General features: G+C 33.8%; 1 protein-coding gene across 2 annotated transcripts in view; it reads left to right on the top strand.

Moving 5' to 3' along the window:
* Positions 1 to 1,679: 1,679 nt before the first annotated feature.
* The window catches only part of LOC140437003 (retinol-binding protein pinta-like), an 82,860-nt gene continuing 60,757 nt past the window's right edge, over positions 1,680 to 23,782 (top strand). Inside the window, exon 1 of one of the 2 annotated variants that reach the window (XM_072526217.1) lies at positions 1,680 to 2,104. In XM_072526217.1, coding sequence (XP_072382318.1) covers positions 1,966 to 2,104 — 139 coding nt within the window. In that variant the 5' untranslated portion in view covers positions 1,680 to 1,965. The remainder of the gene's footprint in view (positions 2,105 to 23,782) is intronic. The other variant, XM_072526216.1, reaches the window with a different exon arrangement.

Genomic DNA, 23,782 nt, shown 5'->3' with positions numbered 1-23,782 from the left:
ATTATATTAACATTGTTTATAACAAATATAAAAAAGAATGTTTAAGCCACAATAATTTTACTTAAAAATGGGACAAGCCACAAATTTTAATTACTCACCTGTGGTTCACTATCTAAAGAGTGTTCACTATCACTATAACTTTCAATATAGTCTTTGTCTTTAACACTATCATCTGACTCAAAATACGAATCAGAATCTTCTGAATAATATGAATTTTGTTGATCTGTTCGACATTGTTACACTTAAAATACTTGATTTTGGTATAAAAGTAACAAGAATACTTGTAACTCATAGAGTCATCTATGAAGCAAAAGCTGGAGTTTTTTATTTTATAGGTAAATAGGAACCTAACCATTTGAAAAATGGATATAACTCATTTTTAGTAGGATTGTGGCTTGTTACGATGTTGCTTTAAGTTCTTCAATTATATTTCCAACTTCAATAACTGTAGAATTAGGATGTCTGGTGAGTCACTATTTCCTATTGCCTCACTTCCATTTTCCCCAGATCTTTTTTGACTGCATCTTTCCACCTTTTATAGGCCGTCCTACATACCTTCTCCCATCTGGTCTTTCCCAAAACACATTGTTTATAAGGCGATTGTTGATACTGCGTAACACATGTTCTGCTATCTTAGTCTATTGGTCTTTATATATCTCACTAGATTTTCCTTTTCATTGTTGTGTCTGCGCCTCCATTCGTTTGTCAGGCTATCTCTGCAATTGCCATATATTACTCGAAGGATTTTTCATTCCCACACCAGCAATTTATTTACTTCTTTTTTTGTTAGCACCCATGTTCCGCTTCCATATCTGCATCCATGTTGCATTGCAAAGAAATATTTGTTTCCCGCCATTCGCCTAATCATATTTGACTTTAATTCTTAGGACAAAAACACAAAATTAATTCTTAAATCGATATAAATACGATAATAAATTCTACATTATTACAGTTAGTAAACTTACAAATCACATTTTAATATTTCGTATATTCGTTTTCAATATTATCCAGTTTCGATCAAGTGGTTATATTTTTTCCAGTATTATCCAGTTTCTTCATATTCAGTAGTTATATACATATTTTCCAATATTAGTTGGACTAGCTAAGTGTATTGGGTTACATTTTCCAATTTCTTGTTGTTTATTATGATTTCTGTATCATCTGGGGCCTGGGCTCATTACTTATACCTCCTCTTATTGGACATGGTTTAATATTCCCGTAAGTGTATATAAAAGTTGCTTTGTCATAGATATTGTTAATGAGAGATTTATATCAAGTATTGGGTGCTGGTATGGAAATATCTTCCGTATAGAGCAAGTATATAGTTGGCCTTAGTATGAGAATTGTAATTAGAAGTGGATGAAATGATATAAAATTTGTACTTTGGTGACGAAATATTTTTATAAAAATAGCGATAAACATTTTTTTAGAATGTTTAAATAAAACGTTAATTTTGATAATACCCAAAAAACCAACAAATACTTTAAAACAAAATATATAAACAAAATATACTTACAGATATATCATCAAAATACCCACTTCAAAAGACGTAATTTACATATAAGACACAAAAAATCTTTTACAACGCAGTCTCGATATTTAGTAGTCACACCTGGTACTGTAAAATAATAAAATGTTAAATAAAAGTTTTTATGTGATATTTTTTGCAGGAGAGTCAATTAAATCCGGTTCTTAATCGATTTTATTTTGAAAACATATCCACAAACAAAAATAAAGTTTTGGTTACAGTATAAAATGAACTCACAAATGTGTTTGTAACACCCTATATTAGAATGCACGTAAATATCAGGTATTTATTAAATGGCAAATAAAAATAAACACTCACATAACCGGAAGATCTGTTCGAGGTTCAACACATTCCTTATTTAGAAATTTCTTTCGTTATTTCTAACTTGACTAGTGATCTTATTGTTCTCACAAAGTTTTCACAGTTATACTATAATAATGAGTTCCAATGATTTACTTATGAATAACAGAGAAAAAGTATTGCAGGCTTTTGAGAAAACCGAAAAAGATCTTGCAGAAGATGTTAATGTCATCAAGGAATGGATTAAAAGTCAACCGCATCTTCCTGAAGTCCCAAGTAAGTTTTTTTAACATTATTTTAATGATTAGTTATTGTATATAATAATGTAAGAGATAGACTCGTGTATTTTGTATATTATTTTAATAATTATCCCTTACTGAATTAGTAGCATTAAAATATACTCCGATATTAAACTCAATTTTTTTTATGAGAAATAATGAGTTTATTGTAAACAATTCCAATATTATAGAATAAAACTGTGTTATAATATAAATAATTTCACGTAAGTACAAATTATTACTTCCTGAAAATATCAAGAATTCAACAATCAGTCCTTATCACTAGAGACCGGAATGTATGCAACAGAAAACGGAGCACATATGCACATATATATGCACAAATAGGGCGCAAATATGCAAAAAAGTTTTAAACGATATTCGTAATATATGCAAATATGCAGTTTATTATCGACTAAATCAAAAATTTTGCAATAAAAAAGAAATTCAAATAATAATAATAATCTAAAATGACTTGCTCCTAGTTTTTAACAAATCGTATTTTTTATATAGAATAGAACTGCAATAATATTGAAATACAATTTCGATATTTATTTGATTTAATATATACAAATCAATTTTTCAAGAAATATAGTAACCATACATACATCTAGTATAGAAGATAAGCAATTTCACAAACTAGTATTGTGACACAATTGACAATAATTTGTTTTTCACAATTTGCAACTAAAATATTATTCCTTCTATATGTGTATAGATGTTTATACATCGAAAAACTTCTCGCAATGTCAACAAAAAATATTAGTGCATTTTAAAATTTGTTTATGTTCAAGATTTGGTACAGGCTCACCTTGATGAACTTTCGCAAATTCTTCCAAAATAGAAAATCCTTACTTTTTGTTTAAAACATACTGTAATTTATTTCCTACAGATATACCTGCGTTTCTTCAACCATACGAAATATTTCTAACATGATTAATCAAATCGACTGATTCTCACAAAGAGTGAAATTTAAATTTTCACTTTTTCAAGTTTTTATGGTGACAAGAAATTTAAAATTTAAGCTTATGTAAACTAGATTTTAAGTTAAATTAGGTAATTGAACAAGGCGTTTACATACCTTCAGAGCTAAAGTAAATATGTTCGTTCTATAATAAAAATTTTTAATACTAGAAAATTCTCCGCATGGAAAAATATTGCTTGTAACTAAGTCTTCCCTCTAGACATGTTACATGAATTCAATTGCTATAGAATGTCTTTAGGTTCTGTGTTACCTTTACCATATAGGTTTCATTGCCGCTTATCATTAATAAAACTTATCCCATGGTAAATGGTATACTTTTCGGTAGAAAAAAAACGGGAAAACTCATCTTGAACAAAACGTGTTACGGTCAAATTGTTGGTTTTCTCCAATTGCTTTGACGTAATAAGGTAACATTTACATTTTTTACATCTTCGTGTAAAACCATTATAATTAAATGCGCCACATAGCGCTCCCGTGAATAAGTACTTTCGTCAACTATAAAATAAATCGAGTTATCGGCAAGAAATTTTCGAATTTTTCTTATGGTCTCATCGTAGCAAATCTCGATATATTTTTTTCTTAACGTACTTTCGTAGTACCTTAGTTCTACGAAAGTAGCTGCTTGATTTTTTAAGTGCCTAAGCACTGGGCCATTGTCAATTGCCCTTTTAAATTGGGCCCTTTAAGAGTGTGTCACACTTTTTAAAGGTGACAAGATGTCTTTTCATGTTGAGTGATTAAAAATTTTCTATCGCAAGAAATCTGAAATAAAAAGCCAAAGTTTATTCACACGTTTTTTTTTACCGAAACATGCGTTGATACTGGCTTTCACCTGTCTTAAAATGAAAATAGTTAGAATTTTAGAGCAAGATTGACAAAAAACTTTTCCTACATCCAGCATTAATTCAGGATATGGCTGAGTGCAAGCCCTTACTTTGGACATCGCGATACAAAAAAATTAACGAAGTCACCGGTTACGTAATAACCGGTTACGTAATAAAATTACACTATAAATGCACTTTTAAAATTTGCCTTAATACACACGTTACACTGTTTGATGCGAAACCCATAAATGAAACTAATGTAATTTTGGAGATTCATACAGCTACTTATTCCTAAAAGCTTCACTGACACTTCCACCCCTTTTTGATTCCGGAAAAACCCGTCCCACCCAAAGTGTTTATGTATGTTTCATTTTATTTCTATATTAAGCTGCATTTAAACGGGCCACTAAAATTGCATATTTTCGGCAAAATTTAGTAGAAATATTGCTCAGCGATATTTGTGAAAACAGAAATATTTACATAAGCCTGTCAACAATAATAAAAAATATTTACTGCAATATTTCCAGCGATGCTTGTTGCATTATATTTTCGTTTTAGACGAAAAATACCCTTGAAGTATTGACGAGACGAAGTCCAAAATAAAGATGTCCGACATTGTACAAATTGCTGCGTTCTTAATCGTTAAAGAACACATTAGTAGAATGGCAGAGCATAGGATAGTAAAAATAGCATGAGAAAAGTCACCAAATGGACGAAGAAGTATTGGCAGACCAAAAAAAATATGGTGCGATAATTTAAACAATTTAGGAGGCTAATAATGAAGAAGAAACAGGCTTTAAAGCTTACATACAAGAATAAAGAAGAAGAAGAACAATTTTGCCACCTTGACTTCCATTTTTTTTTTAATTACCTTTTTGTGTTCATTTTTCGCATATGTCCTTAAACTTCTGAATTTTTTATAAGCTTCGTCCTGTGTTTGAATTCTTGAGCAATGGCCGTCCAACTATCTTTCTTTGCATTCCTGTCTTTGTATGATGTATTTTCTACATCCCACAACTCTGGACGTAAATGTACTGCATTATTAAAACTTACTGTGTTTTCATTTGACCACGTATTGATATATTCTTTGTATGTTGTGTGTATGAAAAAACCAAATTAAATTTCTGCAGAGTAGTTGAGCAACTTGCAACATTTTCCACGACAGTTCGACTTTATCGGCAACACATCAGCCACTAACTGCAATAGTTGTCAAATACCAGCAAGATTTCGGCCACATGGCTAGGCCATAGGGCGATATTTTCATTAGATGGCTGCAATGTTGCCAGCAAAATACCGAATATATATATTTTCGGCAACATATTGCTTTAAAAACTAGCCCGTCTAAATGCAACTGTGTTGTAATTGTTTACCAATTTACCTAAAATCTTTTATCGCAATAGCAGGTATGCCCAAAATAATTCAAAGAAGCAGAGGTTTTTTTACTCGACGAATTTAAATGAACAATTTTGAGAAAAGGTCGACACATTCAAAAAATATTGGCATTATACATTTTTTAAAAAAATATGGAGATATATGCAGATTTCTTGTAAAAATATGAAATTTATACAGAATATGCCAGATATGCAAGAAAATGAATTTTACATTATATTCCGATCTCTACTTATCATTAAAAATCTAAAAACAAAAATCGGGCGAGAAGTAAGTAAAAATAATTATTTGTCCAAGGTGCAGTATAATGTGAACTTCTGCAATAAATTAGCAAAATACATAAACATTAATAATTTACTAGAATCATAGTCAAAAATAAATCAAAGTGATTTTACGAATCAAGGTAAAGCCAATCAATGGTAAATCCAAACGGATTTCGAGGCGTTTATACCTAATTTGTTATTATTTACTGAGGAAATTTATATACTATTTATTTATGTAAAAGATAGTACTTACCTGAAGTCTTAACTACTAAAAATGTATTTAATGTAGACATAAAACATTTTACGGAAAAAACTTTTAACTCTAAACTCAATTTATTATTCATGTACCATTTTCTAGTAAGATGAGAAATTTCCAGATCGAAATATAAAAACTAATGACATTTACTACCGAAGACAATTGTTTTATATGTTTAGTATCTATATAATCAGGGACAATATTTTATACTCCATAAAAATATTTCAAAAATGACGTTAATGATTCTCGAGGGCCAGATGACCCAGGCGGTAGTATCTGACTTAAGCATGGGACACACCTGTCATACAGCCTTCCGATTCTACTCCGATTCTATAGTTCTACGGCTAGGTGCCTTTCTATATTCATGGAAGGGTGGACAGTTAAAAACTATTCTACTTTATGTAAAATGAGATGGGGTATCAGTATTCAGTGAAAAAAATTACATAAGATAGAATAGTTTTTTAACTATCTACCTTTCCATGTATGGCAGGTGTGACCAAGCCTTTATACGCAGAAGGCCGGAGATCGAATCTCAGCGCCGGCGAGAAGAACTAGATATTTTTAAATATCTACAGGCCTCAGGTCGACTTAGCCTGAATAAAATGAGTACCTTGAGTAAATCCAGCGGTAATAATGGCGATTAAAGCTTAGCACTGGCCCTTGTTACCTTTCTTGTATAACGTAGGTCCAAGATATATTAGACTACCGTGTTATAATCCCAAAGCCACGCTTGCGGTATACGGCGAGACTATTATTATTTACTATGAATTATACCCTATAAAGGGTTTAATTCATTATGTTACTGAATTCACGTCACAAATTTAATTCTCCTATCAGAACGTGTTATACTAGTTCAAATTAAATCTAATCCCTTAAAAACTAACATAAATCAAGTGACTATGATCTGAAGAACAAACATCTTAAGAAAACTTCCCAAAAAATTGACAACTAACAACGCAAAGAAGATGTACAAATGTAATATAATTTTATTTATTATATAATAATTATAAAGAACCAAAATTTATTCTAATTAAAAAATTTTAAAGGGTCGGTCATCACTTTTAAAGTTTTTTTATTCTTTTTGTTGAAAGTAGAATTACTATCATCAATATCATCCTCTTTTACCGACATGTCCTGCCTAAGCCTCCAGGTCTTCTTTGGTCTTCCTCTCCTACTACCCCAGCAACTTTTAAATCAGCGATTCTTCGAATTGGGTGATTAGTGCCTCTACATTGAACATTAACATGCCAATTAGTGCCACTCATAGACTTTCCCTAATATAATGATTTCTAATTTTATCCTTTTTTGTCATTCCACTCATCTATCTAAGTATTCTCATTTCCGCTACATGAATTTGTTGTTCCTCTTTCTTTTCAACTATATAACATTCAGTTCCGTATATCATGGCTGGTCTTATGGTACTTTCATAGAATTTTCCTTTTAGTTTCCTTTAAATTTTCTTGTCACACAATGCACCACTCGCTTCCTTTGACTTCATCTATCCCGTCATAATTCTACTGCATGCATCTCCATATATCCCTCCATTATACTGTAATACTCATCTTAGGTACATTAAACTACTGGTTTTAAAAATCATTTCCGTATCCAAAGTTATCAATTTATTTGTTGCAACTCCATCTTTCCATTTACATTCTAAATACTCTGTTTTTGTTCTACTAAATTTTAAACCTTTTTCTTTAAGAGTTTGTCTTCACTGCTTCAGTTTTTGTCCTAAATCCCATTCAGTATTTCCTACTAGCCCTGCATCTTTAGTATAGATTAAGCACCACGGAATGTTACCCTGTAGATTTACTGTTATCTGATCCAATACTAATGAGAATAAATTTTAATAACGACTCAGCTCCGAGCCCTAATGCAAATGAAATTTATCAGTCTCTCCGACATTTGTTGTAAACACTAGTCGTTACTTCCTTATACATGTCTCTCACAATGAGTGCTTTGTTTCTTTATTACTGTATTTTTCTATCAGATGACTTATAATGAAAATTGCATCTGCTTTACATTAAACCAAACTGATTATCGGATATTTCGGTTTCTTCACGTATTCGTCTATCAAACTTTCCCCTTATTTTCATGGCATGTCTAAGTAGTTTTGGCAGTAAGTTTAACACAACTTCAAGGTGAGCTTATACCATGTACTTAACAAGCTCTGGAGTACTTTCAAAATTTCAGCTTTTAATATTAATAACTAGTTGCTCCGCAATTAAAAAAATCTCTAAAAAATTTTTTAAAAAGGTGTTACTTTTTGTTAATTTATAAGACAGATGAAATGAAAATGGCTTACGCCATTTTGCGAGTCGATAGGTATTGTTTAATAATAAGGATACGTTACAGTCCTTTGAAATGTGGTGTTACAGGAGGATGCTTAGAAAAGCATGGACACAGAAGAAAACTAACACGGAAGTATTGCGAGAAATGGGCAAAGAATGCGAAATAATAAACACAATAAAAATAAGAAAGTTGCAATATCTGGGACACTTAATGAGGGGACAGCGATATGAACTGCTAAGGCTAATAATACAGGGAAAGATAAGTGGAGGAAGGAGTATAGGAAGAAGGAGAGTATCATGGTTAAAGAATTTAAGAGACTAGTTTAAATGCAGTTCTATAGAACTCTTCAGAGTAGCAGTAGATAGAGTAAAGATAGTGATGATATCCAACCTCTGATCGGTAGACGGCACTTAAAGAAGAAAAAGGTATTGTTTGTATTTTGAAAAATTTTGGCATAAGGGCTATTAGTGACAAGGGTGTTCTTCTTAGCCTTCTCTCGTCCTTTTTTAAATATAGACCTCTCCCAACTCCTTCCAATTATCTCTACCCTGATCAACATACTCGTACTTCCAATTTGTATTGGAAGGGTATTAGTTATGACCTAAATATGTAATGTAATTACACGTAAACAAGTACCTAAACCTAAATATGTAATCTTTCGCACACCATTAATATCGTCTATTAAAATAGTATCGTCTATTAAAATAGTTAAAACACGTATTTACGTAAATATAGCTATTTTATTAAATTAAGTCAAACTCGTTCATAATGGTCATAATTAAATCACACCAAATTATTATCTCCCGTTCCGCTGTGTTTATGTGTCATCACCGAACTACTCGTGACCATATAAGGCAATTAGTGACCCAAGCCAATCACCGTATTAGAAGTTGAGTGTGACTTCACAATGTCATAACAGAACTACCAGTATTCCATCTTAAGCTGATTAGGACATTAGGAAGTTAGTGACTTAAGCTGATCAGCGTATTAGGATAATAGTGTGACTGCATTCGACCATCCTGACGTCACGATCGTCCTCGATCGTACAACACCTATTAGAAAAAAAAATAATATGTTCTTTATTATTAAGAATGCCAATTTATAGGAAGGCTCCATCATTCTGCAGAATGACATAGTCTAAATCAATTCGTTTCAGATAGCTACAACTATCCATACAAGCTCATTTTTAAACATTAAAACATATGGCTGTCATTTTTCAGAATGACAATGTGAATAAATTTGTTTCGAATAGCTACGGCTATTCAAACAAACTCATTCAAGACATTAAAATATTTGGGTGTCATTTTGCAGAATGGTGAACTGAATATCCATTCAGAACATTAAAACATTTATTTGTCATTTTTCAGAATGACGAACTGAAAATCCATTCAGAACATTAGAACATTTATTTGTCATTTTTCAGAATGACGAACTGAAAATCCATTCAGAACATTAAAACATTTATTGGTCATTTTTCAGAATGACGAACTGAAAATCCATTCAGAACACTATAACATTTATTTGTCATTTTTCAGAATGACGAACTGAAAATCCATTCAGAACATTAGAACATTTATTTGTCATTTTGCAAAATGACGAACTGAAAATCCATTCAGAACATTAGAACATTTATTTGTCATTTTGCAGAATGAGGAACTGAAAATCCATTCAGAACATTAGAACATTTATTTGTCATTTTGCAGAATGACGAACTGAAAATCCATTCAGAACATTAAAACATTTATTTGTCATTTTTCAGAATGACGAACTGAAAATCCATTCAGAACATTAAAACATTTATTTGTCATTTTTCAGAATGACGAACCGAAAATCCATTCAGAACATTAGAACATTTATTTGTCATTTTGCAGAATGACGAACTGAAAATCCATTCAGAACATTAGAACATTTATTTGTCATTTTGCAGAATGACGAACTGAAAATCCATTCAGAACATTAGAACATTTATTTGTCATTTTGCAGAATGACGAACTGAAAATCCATTCAGAACATTAAAACATTTATTTGTCATTTTGCAGAATGACGAACTGAAAATCCATTAAGAACATTAAAACATTTATTTGTCATTTTTCAGAATGACGAACTGAAAATCCATTCAGAACATTAGAACATTTATTTGTCATTTTTCAGAATGACGAATAAAATAAATTTGCTTCAAATAGTCAGAACTACTCAAATAAACCCATTCAGATCATTGAAACACTTTGTTGTCATTTTTCAGAATGACAATTAAAATATATTTTTTTTTAGTTCCAGCTATTCAAACAAATTCCTTTTAAACAATAGAATATCTTTATGTCATTCTACAAAATGACTAAACTATCATGTAACTAACCTGAATAATTTTAAGATCTTTGAATCTTAAATCTCTTGATGTTTTCTCCACCAACAACTCCTTCATAAGGACGCCTTGTTCTTGATGAATGTACATCTTCTTTTACACGATATCTATCATTTGGTAGAACCTTAACAATCCTGAATGGCCCTCTATACTTTTCTAAAAGCTTCTTACTTTCATTGTTTGCTGGAAAACTTGTAACTTTTGTCAATACCAGGTCAATAACAGCATATTTCACTGGAGAGCATCTTTTTTTATTAAATTCGTTATTCTGTTTGATTCTGTTTTCTTCTAATCGTTTAGCTACGTCCTTTCTCAATAACGTTACATCAACAATGTCCATATCATTATCATCTATGTATTTGTCTCCATCAACTCTTAATTTGTACCCGAAAAACACTTCACTGGGAGAAGATTTAGTTATTCGGTGTTTTGTCTCGTTTATTCCTTGTTGAATGTTTTTTAAATTTTTATCCCACATATCGGACTCAAATTTTGCACCCATTGTGGTCATGGCCTGGCCATGGTATCCAGTAATGTTTTATTTGCCCTTTCTACTTGGCCGTTGCCTCTTGCCATTCCTACTGCAGTTGTAAACACTCTAATTCCTCTCTCTGCCATATAATTCAAAAATTCTTTTGAAACAAAAGCTGATCCTGCATCTGATATCATTCGTTTGGTGTTACCAAATATTTTAAAAATTTCTTCTAAAGCACGAATAACATGTTTACTTGATGTATCTGGGACAGCTTCAACAAACACCAATTTAGAAAAGGCATCAATCAAAACCAAGACGTATTTATTTTGAGATTTCGTTAACACAAATGGCCCTAAATGATCGGCATGGAGTGTATGAAACGGTCTAGCATATTTTGGAATGGAATGTAGATAGCCAGGCTTTTTTTCTCCCGGTTGTTTATGGTATAAACAGGCAAGACAAGCCGCAATGTATTTCTTAATAAATCTTCGCATTCGTGGAAACCAATACCGTTCTTTTATTCTTTCAATTGTTTTATCCAACGCAAAATGTCCAATATCGTCATGATTCATTTTGACAATTTGCCAACGACAATTTTTAGGCACATACCATCTTCTACCATATTCTGTTATTTTATAAACTTTGTTTCCTCTTAAATCATATTTCTTGAAAGTATCCTTATGATTTTCCTGATCTCCTGACAAAAGAGTATCTTTAATTTTTTTTTATTTCCGTATCTGTATCCTGTGCTTCTCTTAGATAGTCGTCTTCTTGGATGAGCATCACTTTAATTTCAAGACTTTCCTCTGCTTCAGTTCTTTCAAAGTTCCTACTTAAGGCATCTACATGTTGTAGTTGTACTCCTGATTTATGTTTTATTTCAAAACAAAAATCTTGTAAACACAAAACCATCTTGCTGTTCTTGGGATTATTGTTTGTTTTACTAATGCATTTTTAACGGAATTGCAGTCTGTTATTACAAAAAAAGATCTTCCTGCTAAATATTATCTATACCTTTCTAAGGTTTTGACAATATCCAAAAGCTCTAGTTCAAAAGAATGATATTTCTTTTCTTCTTTTGTGGTTTGCTTGCTAAAATAGGCAATTGACTTTTCACGACCATCAACAATTTGAGTTATTATGCCTCCAAATCCTTCTCTACTTGCATCCGTGTAAACTATTATATCATGTTTCGGATTAAATATTGTTAAAATTGGTTCTGAGACTATAACTTTCTTTATTTCTTTAACAATTTTTGTTTCTTCTTCTGTCCATGTCCAATTTACATCTTTTTTTTATAAATAAGAAAAGAAGGGCTTGCGAACGATGAATTACTCTTTCGAATAATATTTGCATCCAATAATTCTTGTACTGTTTTTTGTAAAATTTCTTTGTTAGCTGCAGGTGTTCTGTAGGGACGAAACTTAACTACATCTGAACTTGTAATATCGATTCTCATAACAACAGAATGCGATTTTTTTAGAGCTTTAAAATTTGTATAAAAACAGTCCTCGTGATTTAGCAAAATATTTTCCAACATCATTTTCTCGTATTTAGATATAAGTATTTCCTGTACTTATTGATTTATCTAAGTCTTTTTTATATTTAAATGTTAAACTATTATCTATCCTATAATACATAATATTTACATCTTCTGTAAAATTTCTTCCTATTAGAAGGTCATTAACCTAATCTTTATCCATGACATACAACATAATATTTAATTCTACAAAATCGATTTTTCTTTTAGCAAATACATAATATTCAACTGATAAAGAATTTCCCAAAAATCCAGAAAGTTACATCTTTAGTTAATGATTTTATTTCTAATTTAAACTTATCTGCCAATTCTTTTGAAATTAGCGAACAATCGCTGCCAAAATCAATGAATGCAGTATGGCTGTGCTCATTTAAGAAAATAATTTTATTAAATTTATTTTCGGAAGAATCAAACTGTATTTGTTTAACAGATTTATTTTTTTCTAAATTTTTGTTCGTTTTATTTACTTTTGTCTCTTGACATACTTTGTTCTTTTTAAAACAGTATTGTTCAATATGACCTTTAATTTTACAAAACCTGCATATTTGGTTTCTGTGGTGACAATCTTTTTTTTAAATGACCCTAAATTCCACAGCACATACAAGGTTTATTCTTGTTAAATTTGTTATTAACAAATTTGTTATTATGTACAAATTTTGATTTGGAAAAAACAATTGGATTTGTTAAATCAGGCAATTTTTCTGGACTTTTGTGATAAAGCTTATTTCTTAAATAAACTGCCAATAAATTGAAATCTTTGATTTGAGCAACTTCAATAGCAGATTTAATATGTTCGTCTCCAATAGCACCAATTATTAAAGAAATCTTATCTGACTCGGAAAAATTTACTTTAAGTTTATTAATTTTTGCTAAATGTTCAAAATAAAATTTATATAATGAAGAACCCTCTGTTGGTTTATGATGGGCTACGTCCATAAAAAGATCATAAGTATTTCGTGTACTTTGAAAAGTATTTTCTAACACTGATCTCCATTCTGCCCAAGAAAATTGAGACCATGCAACTTCATTTTCAATAAAACTAGCGTACCATGTTTTAGCGGTACCTCTAAGCTTAGAAATCGCTTGAAATATAATGTAGTTATCAGACCAACTATACGTCTTAGCATTGTGCTCTATTATTTCAATCCATCGATCTATTTCTCCAATTAGTGGATCAAATTCAAGAATAAAACTGACGGATTCAATGTTTCTATTCGTACAATTATAAGATGCAGATGGTGAATTTATTTATGTGGCATTTTGTGTTCTTTTTGTTTTCGTATACCTTGACTCCCTTCTCGGCGAAGAATCGGTAGACGAAATTGTTGTGGTTTTACTACTGGAACTAATATTTCGCTTGGACTTTTTCCTTTTCGGCATTTTGGACACTTTCAATCACTTAACATTAAAAACAGTTCACTAAATTCTACCGTAGGTTCTTTAACACACTTCTGATATCGTCTATTAAAATAGTATCGTCTATTAAAATAGTTAAAACACGTATTTACGTAAATATAGCAGTAGATAGATAGAGTTCCTTCTGGAGCGGAAGTGACGTCACACGTCGATCGTCAAGCGTACGTATCCTCATGGGTCAAGGCCACGCCCCCCCTCGTGACGTAGGAACGTGTCTAGGGTCTCGAGGCCACGCCCCTCGACCAATGGTGACGTAGGAACGTACCTCGTGTCTCTAGACCACGCCCCTCGGCCAATGGTGGCGTAGGAACGTCCCCCCATGTCTTGCTGACCAATGGTGGACGTCCTCGTGACGTCGGAACGTGTCGTCGACCAATGGCAGCATAGCAGCGTCAGTGGTGGGAATAGCAACACCCCCAGCGACCAATGACAGCTCAGAATTTGAATAAACATCATAGAAATGGCGGTATAGCGATGAGGGACCAATGGTGACATAGTAACGCCCTCCTCGTGACGTCGGAACGTGTCGTCGACCAATGACAGCATAGCAGCGTCAGTGGTGGGAATATCAGGCCAATGGTGGCATAGTAACGCCCTCCTCGTGACGTCGGAACGTGTCGTCGACCAATGACAGCATAGCAGCTTCAGTGGTGGGAATAGCAGGCCAATGGTGGCATAGTAACGCCCTCCTCGTGACGTCGGAACGTGTCGTCGACCAATGACAGCATAGCAGCGTCAGTGGTGGGAATAGCAGGCCAATGGTGGCATAGGAACGTCCCCCAATGTCTTGCTGACCAATGGAGGACGTCCTCGTGACGTCGGAACGTGTCGTCAACCAATGACAGCATAGCAGCGACAGTGGTGGGAATAGCAGGCCAATGGTGGCATAGGAACGTCCCCCAATGTCTTGCTGACCAATGGTGGACGTCCTCGTGACGTCGGAACGTGTCGTTGACCAATGGCAGCATAGCAGCGTCAGTGGTGGGAATAGCAACACCCCCAGCGACCAATGACAGCTTAGAATTTGAATAAACAACATAGAAATGGCGGTATAGCGATGAGGGACCAATGGTGACATAGTAACACCCTCCTCGTGACGTTAGAACGTTTTCCTCGACCAATGATGCCACAGAAACGTGTCCTCGACCAATGGCGGACATCCTCGTGACGTTGGAGGCCAATGGTGTGCATCAACGGCCAATGAGAAAGACGTGCATCGACTAATGGTGGAGTCGTACCACAATATTAACGAAAAGACGCCCCCAGTCCCCCCCATTCCCCGAAAAGACGCTCCCAGTCCCCCCATTCCTCCCGAAAAGACGCCCCCCCAATAATAACAAAGCTACACGTCCAACGTAACCAATGAGAACGATGTTCAATCGCTGGTCGGTGACTGCGTTCTATGAATTGACAAAGAGAAGAAGACGAATGACAGACAAAGAGAGCAATTTTTCCTCGTATTTTTTTGTAATTAAAACCTACAACCATTAGCGTAAAACTTCTAAATTTTTCAATTTATATTTTACGAGTTACCTCGTATATATTTTATCGATTACCATAATAAAAAAAAAATCGTTTATTTTTCAATTTATACTTTACATGATCAGTTGAAATCTTTATAAAATATATCTTGCTACTGAGAATAATGACATCATCGGATACGCCGGCTATTAAAAATGTCTCACGCGATCACGATATATAGCCGGAAACACGTGCACATTCCAATTCGATTATTTAATGTAAGATAAAATATATTCTCTCATGGAGGCAGGAAGTTAATAATTAAGCCCGGCATGTGATGCATAAATGAATAGTCTTACGAAATATTGCGCAACATAGTTTTAGCGTGGGAGAGGCAGGTGTGGAGAGGTAAGAAGATATAATTAAACGTGTTCATGTTCACAGCGTTATTTCGTAAAACGTAGTCATTACAACATGAACAGTGTGGAAGTAAGAGCCAAAAGTGAAATGATGCTGCTTAATACTTTGTATAATTTTGAGCATTTAAAAGTATTAGTTGGATTAAGTTCAGCTCGATCATTTGAGCCGGGTGTTAAATTAAGCAGCGAGAATAATGAGATATCGTTCGGTATATGTGATTGGATCCAATTCATCGATGAACTTAATCGTAAATATAATCAGTTTTTCCTGATGCCTCTGCAATGCTATTGTGAAGACGAACCTCCAGAATGTTGTGAATTGTTAGCAATTGAAACTCAAGCGACAGATCAACTTAAATGGCTCAATGTTAAGAAACTTGGTGTTACTTTGCAGATATTTGAAAAAGATGTTAAAAATCTTATTGAAGGAAATGAAAAGTTAATTTTACCACGCATTCGTTTTCTCGAAGGACTGAGATTTTTAGATTACTATTGTAATGCGTTAAAAATTGCTACTTCATTCAAAAACGATTTACAACCAATAGACATTTTATATTCATTTTGTGAGGCTTCTTGTGATACTAGTATTGTAAGTTTAGCATTAAGGGAATATTTGTATTATTATAAGGAAGATACAATTAGTGAATTAAATAGCAGTATTTTTGAATAAAGAATTAAAACATTTATTTCTATTTATTATACCAGGGTAGTGGGGGTGACTAAGAATATTATTTATATTGGCTTTTGGAGCGAAAGACATTTATTTCATCGATGACTTCCATACGGTGTAGATTAGAAGAGTTGTACGAAAAAATACAAAAGTTAAAAGCCGATATACAGTGGTACGAAGATAGAACTGCAATTGAAAAACGATTTGCAGAGTTTAATTTGTCAGAAAGAAAGTTACCAAAAACAACACAATACCCGTTAAAAAGAATTCAACCGACAAGATGCCTCCACTAACAACCTCATTCATCATCCTTACAGCTATTGTTAACAATGTCCTTTATACAAACGTTCCAAACAACGTTAAGAACCAGGCGATATGTTTTAATGATGAAAAAAATGATTGTAATCGACCGAACTGGACTCTAATGGATCATGAAGTGGTGAATTATGGACAGCTTCCAGTATTTTTCAAAGCGATACCAAAATCAGGAGGAGCATTCTATAAGATCAAGCTAATATCCCCAAATAACACCGAAAGTGATTCAAAATGGTACAAAACTAATAATGATGACATCGATCAATATGGTTTATCGATTATACTCTTAAGTATTATATTCGTAATAAATGCCTTTATAGCGATTAATATCATTAAAAAATTTCTTGTAAATCGTAAATGCGAATCATCTTGCATTAAAATAAATATGTAAAACTGTTAAAATAAAACTAAAATAAAACTTTTAATCTTTTATTTAAAAAAATCCAATTTATATAGGTAATATTTTGTTACACAGCCATTGACGGAGGTGATCCACATTTATCGAGGAGCAGGAAAATAGTCCAGTAGCGTGGCAGTTGTATTCATGTGGAGCAAAGCCTCCAGTGGAGTATGGAGAATCATCAAACTTGCAAACATCAATAATTATGGGACAGACGTCAAGCATATAACATTTGTATCTTAAAAATTCTGCTTGTTGTTCTCCGCGAACGTAGATGTAGTCAGCTGCATACAACAACTTAGATTCCAGTATTTTATTTATTTTTGAATATTTAACATCTCCATTAGAATACCGAAGACCATGCACGTTTTTCTCCAAGTACACAGCAGTCTTCTTATCTTGATTACTTAATGTAGCAAACGGTTGTGGAGGTTTAAATATATAATGGCAATGTTTAAAGCCAATTTCAATGCTAAGTTCTTTGGGAACAAACCACCCATCTACGGTGAATCCTTGAATGTCAACTAATGCGATCCTCATGATGGCTGATAGTATACTGAATTGGATATGATTGAATAAGTCAAGTTAAATGATATTTTTGATAACTTCAGTTAGAGGAAAGTATTCGAGTAGACTGTCGTGGACAATTAAACAGTACGCTCGAGTGCCTGCAGGAAAACCTTCATCTGCTTCGATTTCCAACTTAATATCAACGGTTCCCGATCTAAATGACGTATCATCCTGTTTGGAGCAGTCGAAAGTAAACAAAGCATATTTTTTAAAAGCATTATAATCCAAGATTGGATGTTTTGTTGACGAATGAGTATAACTGGGAAAGAATTGGGTATAGTTGTAGTGAGCTATAGCATAATCATTTTTCGCAACCACGTAGCCCTCGTAAACATGAATGTGCTATTATTAATCTCGACATTTCCACAAACCCCGGTACACATTGGGTAGCTTACAGAAAGATAAACAACGATATAGAGTACTTTGATTCATATGGTTGCTTGAAACCACCGCGAGAACTAGTATCCTACTTGAACGGTGGAAGAATTTTCTACAATAACGATCAATATCAAAGTTATAACCAAATTAACTGTGGACATCTTTGTTTAAAGTTTCTCTACAATGGAACCATCTAACGATATATTGAGAAGTGCCATTTGCATTTTTATGAAAAATATAACGAGCGTTGTTTGGTATGAACTACCTCAAGATATTCGTCGCGCACTAGAAGATTATTTACCCTGCAAGAAAGACTATGATAGACATGAATGGAGTGATGTTTGCGGCATGTATATGGAAAGTAGATGTGTATTTTGTAATGTGTCATATTATGAGAAAAATTTGTAACAGTATAAGAATAAATAAAGGAATTTTTAACATATTTTGCTATTTAATTTCATACACCTATTCAAATGTATCAGTCATGTCTCGATTGTTGACCTTGACAAGTACTTCCAACGAGTTTTCGTTTACTCCTCAAGTACCTCTTGTGCTTGACCCTAACCGACAGTATTATGTAGCAGTGTTGGGATTTCATACATTTAATTCGATTCCAAACATCGATGGCGAAAAGTTTTACTACTACGAGAAAAATGATCGAAAAAAGTTGTGTAGCATCGATATTCCGTCTGGATCTTATGAAATTACCGATATCGAAACGTATATTTATAACGCATTAATCGATAAATATAATTCGATTCGAGATAATGAGTTCATCTTAAGACCCAACAACAATACGCTCAAGTGTGAAATCTTTAGTCAAGATCATGCTGTTACTTTCGAGAAAGATGACAGTCTCGGCAAAATATTGGGTTTCTCATCAAACAGAATATTGGTGCCAGGAAAAATGCATTCTTCGGACCAACCTGTAAACATTATAAAAGTATCGAGCCTACTTTTTGAATGCAACATTACCGAAGGAGCCTTTTACGAGGACAGACCTGCGCACACCGTTCTACATTTTCCGATAAGTGTTGATCCTGGTTTCTCTATTGACGAACGTCCTCATAATCCTATATACATACCAGTAAGCAATAGCATACGTGAAATTGCCAACATTACCGTTAGCGTACTCGATCAAGATTTAAGACCAGTCAACTTTAGAGGAGAGAAAAGTACACTTCATTTGGATTTTAAGGAAACGATATAGATGGGTTTAATTATAAAACAAAGCTCTACGCATCAATATCCATTAGTCTCACGCAAATCTTACAAGCGACGTGACGTGTCTGCTGTCAATAAAGCCTTTCTCGTTTCCATTGGATTACAGCTAAAAGATGTCAAAACGTCAATACATTCGACGACAGGTTCAGGAACCTCAACCACCTATTTTAGATCTGTACCAGAAACCTCAGTTCGACGATACTATTAGAAAAGAAGAATTTCGTACATATACACCTTACATCAAGTCATTTAATAATAGCGACGTTGTCGAGTTTATCATCAATCAATCAGATGCATTTTTTGCCATACACGAAACACTTTTGGAAATTAAAGGAAGTATAAAGAAAGTGGGTACTGGAACTGTTTCTCTTGCACCGAATGCTGGAGCCTTCTTGTTTGATACATGTACATACATCCAAAGTTCACACGACATGGAAATAGTTCGAGATCCTGGTGTAGTTAGCACTATTCGCAGTTTGTTGTGTTACACTCCTGACGATTCCAAGTATCTCAGTACTGCAGGATGGAACTATCCCAATAATCCACATTTATCGGGAGACAGCTTTAGTTTACTGATTCCGATAAAACATATTTTCAACATTTTCAACGATTACAATAAATTAACCTATGGTCGTCAAGTGTTTCGATTTGTTCGAGCACGTAATGATAGAGACAGTATTTTAGTGGAAGAACCTAATGCCACAACAACAACAACAGTGTCTTTAACTGTTACCAGCATGGAACTGAAGGTCAAACATGTCTTTCCGAATGACGATGTGAAAATTGACCTAATGACTCCGATTAAGAATAATACGCCGATAACCATACCTTTCCGTAAATGGGAACTTAATGAACTACCTTCACTTACGGCTGGATCCCGACGTGAGATATGGAGTGTAAAGACAACTTCAGCTGTTGAACGTCCACGCTATGTCATTGTAGCTTTTCAAACTTCTAAACGAGATGACATTCACGCCAATCCAACGTTATTCGATAACATTAAGGTGTCCAGCGTACGAGTGGTTATTAATGGTGAATATTGGCCTAACGAGAGAATGCAATTGGATTTTGCGAAAAATGATTATGCTATAGCTCACTACAACTATACCCAATTCTTTCCCAGTTATACTCATTCGTCAACAAAACATCCAATCTTGGATTATAATGCTTTTAAAAAATATGCTTTGTTTACTTTCGACTGCTCCAAACAGGATGATACGTCATTTAGATCGGGAACCGTTGATATTAAGTTGGAAATCGAAGCAGATGAAGGTTTTCCTGCAGGCACTCGAGCGTACTGTTTAATTGTCCACGACAGTCTACTCGAATACTTTCCTCTAACTGAAGTTATCAAAAATATCATTTAACTTGACTTATTCAATCATATCCAATTCAGTATACTATCAGCCATCATGAGGATCGCATTAGTTGACATTCAAGGATTCACCGTAGATGGGTGGTTTGTTCCCAAAGAACTTAGCATTGAAATTGGCTTTAAACATTGCCATTATATATTTAAACCTCCACAACCGTTTGCTACATTAAGTAATCAAGATAAGAAGACTGCTGTGTACTTGGAGAAAAACGTGCATGGTCTTCGGTATTCTAATGGAGATGTTAAATATTCAAAAATAAATAAAATACTGGAATCTAAGTTGTTGTATGCAGCTGACTACATCTACGTTCGCGGAGAACAACAAGCAGAATTTTTAAGATACAAATGTTATATGCTTGACGTCTGTCCCATAATTATTGATGTTTGCAAGTTTGATGATTCTCCATACTCCACTGGAGGCTTTGCTCCACATGAATACAACTGCCACGCTACTGGACTATTTTCCTGCTCCTCGATAAATGTGGATCACCTCCGTCAATGGCTGTGTAACAAAATATTACCTATATAAATTGGATTTTTTTAAATAAAAGATTAAAAGTTTTATTTTAGTTTTATTTTAACAGTTTTACATATTTATTTTAATGCAAGATGATTCGCATTTACGATTTACAAGAAATTTTTTAATGATATTAATCGCTATAAAGGCATTTATTACGAATATAATACTTAAGAGTATAATCGATAAACCATATTGATCGATGTCATCATTATTAGTTTTGTACCATTTTGAATCACTTTCGGTGTTATTTGGGGATATTAGCTTGATCTTATAGAATGCTCCTCCTGATTTTGGTATCGCTTTGAAAAATACTGGAAGCTGTCCATAATTCACCACTTCATGATCCATTAGAGTCCAGTTCGGTCGATTACAATCAGTTTTTTCATCATTTAAACATATCGCCTGGTTCTTAACGTTGTTTGGAACGTTTGTATAAAGGACATTGTTAACAATAGCTGTAAGGATGATGAATGAGGTTGTTAGTGGAGGCATCTTGTCGGTTGAATTCTTTTTAACGGGTATTGTGTTGTTTTTGGTAACTTTCTTTCTGACAAATTAAACTCTGCAAATCGTTTTTCAATTGCAGTTCTATCTTCGTACCACTGTATATCGGCTTTTAACTTTTGTATTTTTTCGTACAACTCTTCTAATCTACACCGTATGGAAGTCATCGATGAAATAAATGTCTTTCGCTCCAAAAGCCAATATAAATAATATTCTTAGTCACCCCACTACCCTGGTATAATAAATAGAAATAAATGTTTTAATTCTTTATTCAAAAATACTGCTATTTAATTCACTAATTGTATCTTCCTTATAATAATACAAATATTCCCTTAATGCTAAACTTACAATACTAGTATCACAAGAAGCCTCACAAAATGAATATAAAATGTCTATTGGTTGTAAATCGTTTTTGAATGAAGTAGCAATTTTTAACGCATTACAATAGTAATCTAAAAATCTCAGTCCTTCGAGAAAACGAATGCGTGGTAAAATTAACTTTTCATTTCCTTCAATAAGATTTTTAACATCTTTTTCAAATATCTGCAAAGTAACACCAAGTTTCTTAACATTGAGCCATTTAAGTTGATCTGTCGCTTGAGTTTCAATTGCTAACAATTCACAACATTCTGGAGGTTCGTCTTCACAATAGCATTGCAGAGGCATCAGGAAAAACTGATTATATTTACGATTAAGTTCATCGATGAATTGGATCCAATCACATATACCGAACGATATCTCATTATTCTCGCTGCTTAATTTAACACCCGGCTCAAATGATCGAGCTGAACTTAATCCAACTAATACTTTTAAATGCTCAAAATTATACAAAGTATTAAGCAGCATCATTTCACTTTTGGCTCTTACTTCCACACTGTTCATGTTGTAATGACTACGTTTTACGAAATAACGCTGTGAACATGAACACGTTTAATTATATCTTCTTACCTCTCCACACCTGCCTCTCCCACGCTAAAACTATGTTGCGCAATATTTCGTAAGACTATTCATTTATGCATCACATGCCGGGCTTAATTATTAACTTCCTGCCTCCATGAGAGAATATATTTTATCTTACATTAAATAATCGAATTGGAATGTGCACGTGTTTCCGGCTATATATCGTGATCGCGTGAGACATTTTTAATAGCCGGCGTATCCGATGATGTCATTATTCTCAGTAGCAAGATATATTTTATAAAGATTTCAACTGATCATGTAAAGTATAAATTGAAAAATAAACGATTTTTTTTTTATTATGGTAATCGATAAAATATATACGAGGTAACTCGTAAAATATAAATTGAAAAATTTAGAAGTTTTACGCTAATGGTTGTAGGTTTTAATTACAAAAAAATACGAGGAAAAATTGCTCTCTTTGTCTGTCATTCGTCTTCTTCTCTTTGTCAATTCATAGAACGCAGTCACCGACCAGCGATTGAACATCGTTCTCATTGGTTACGTTGGACGTGTAGCTTTGTTATTATTGGGGGGGCGTCTTTTCGGGAGGAATGGGGGGACTGGGAGCGTCTTTTCGGGGAATGGGGGGGACTGGGGGCGTCTTTTCGTTAATATTGTGGTACGACTCCACCATTAGTCGATGCACGTCTTTCTCATTGGCCGTTGATGCACACCATTGGCCTCCAACGTCACGAGGATGTCCGCCATTGGTCGAGGACACGTTTCTGTGGCATCATTGGTCGAGGAAAACGTTCTAACGTCACGAGGAGGGTGTTACTATGTCACCATTGGTCCCTCATCGCTATACCACCATTTCTATGTTGTTTATTCAAATTCTAAGCTGTCATTGGTCGCTGGGGGTGTTGCTATTCCCACCACTGACGCTGCTATGCTGCCATTGGTCAACGACACGTTCCGACGTCACGAGGACGTCCACCATTGGTCAGCAAGACATTGGGGGACGTTCCTATGCCACCATTGGCCTGCTATTCCCACCACTGTCGCTGCTATGCTGTCATTGGTTGACGACACGTTCCGACGTCACGAGGACGTCCTCCATTGGTCAGCAAGACATTGGGGG

This window comes from Diabrotica undecimpunctata, chromosome 3 (genome assembly GCF_040954645.1).
Source record: "Diabrotica undecimpunctata isolate CICGRU chromosome 3, icDiaUnde3, whole genome shotgun sequence".
Lineage (NCBI taxonomy): Eukaryota > Metazoa > Arthropoda > Insecta > Coleoptera > Chrysomelidae > Diabrotica > Diabrotica undecimpunctata.
Note: the sequence above shows the minus strand (reverse complement) of the source record. Positions and strands in the feature narration are given on the sequence as shown.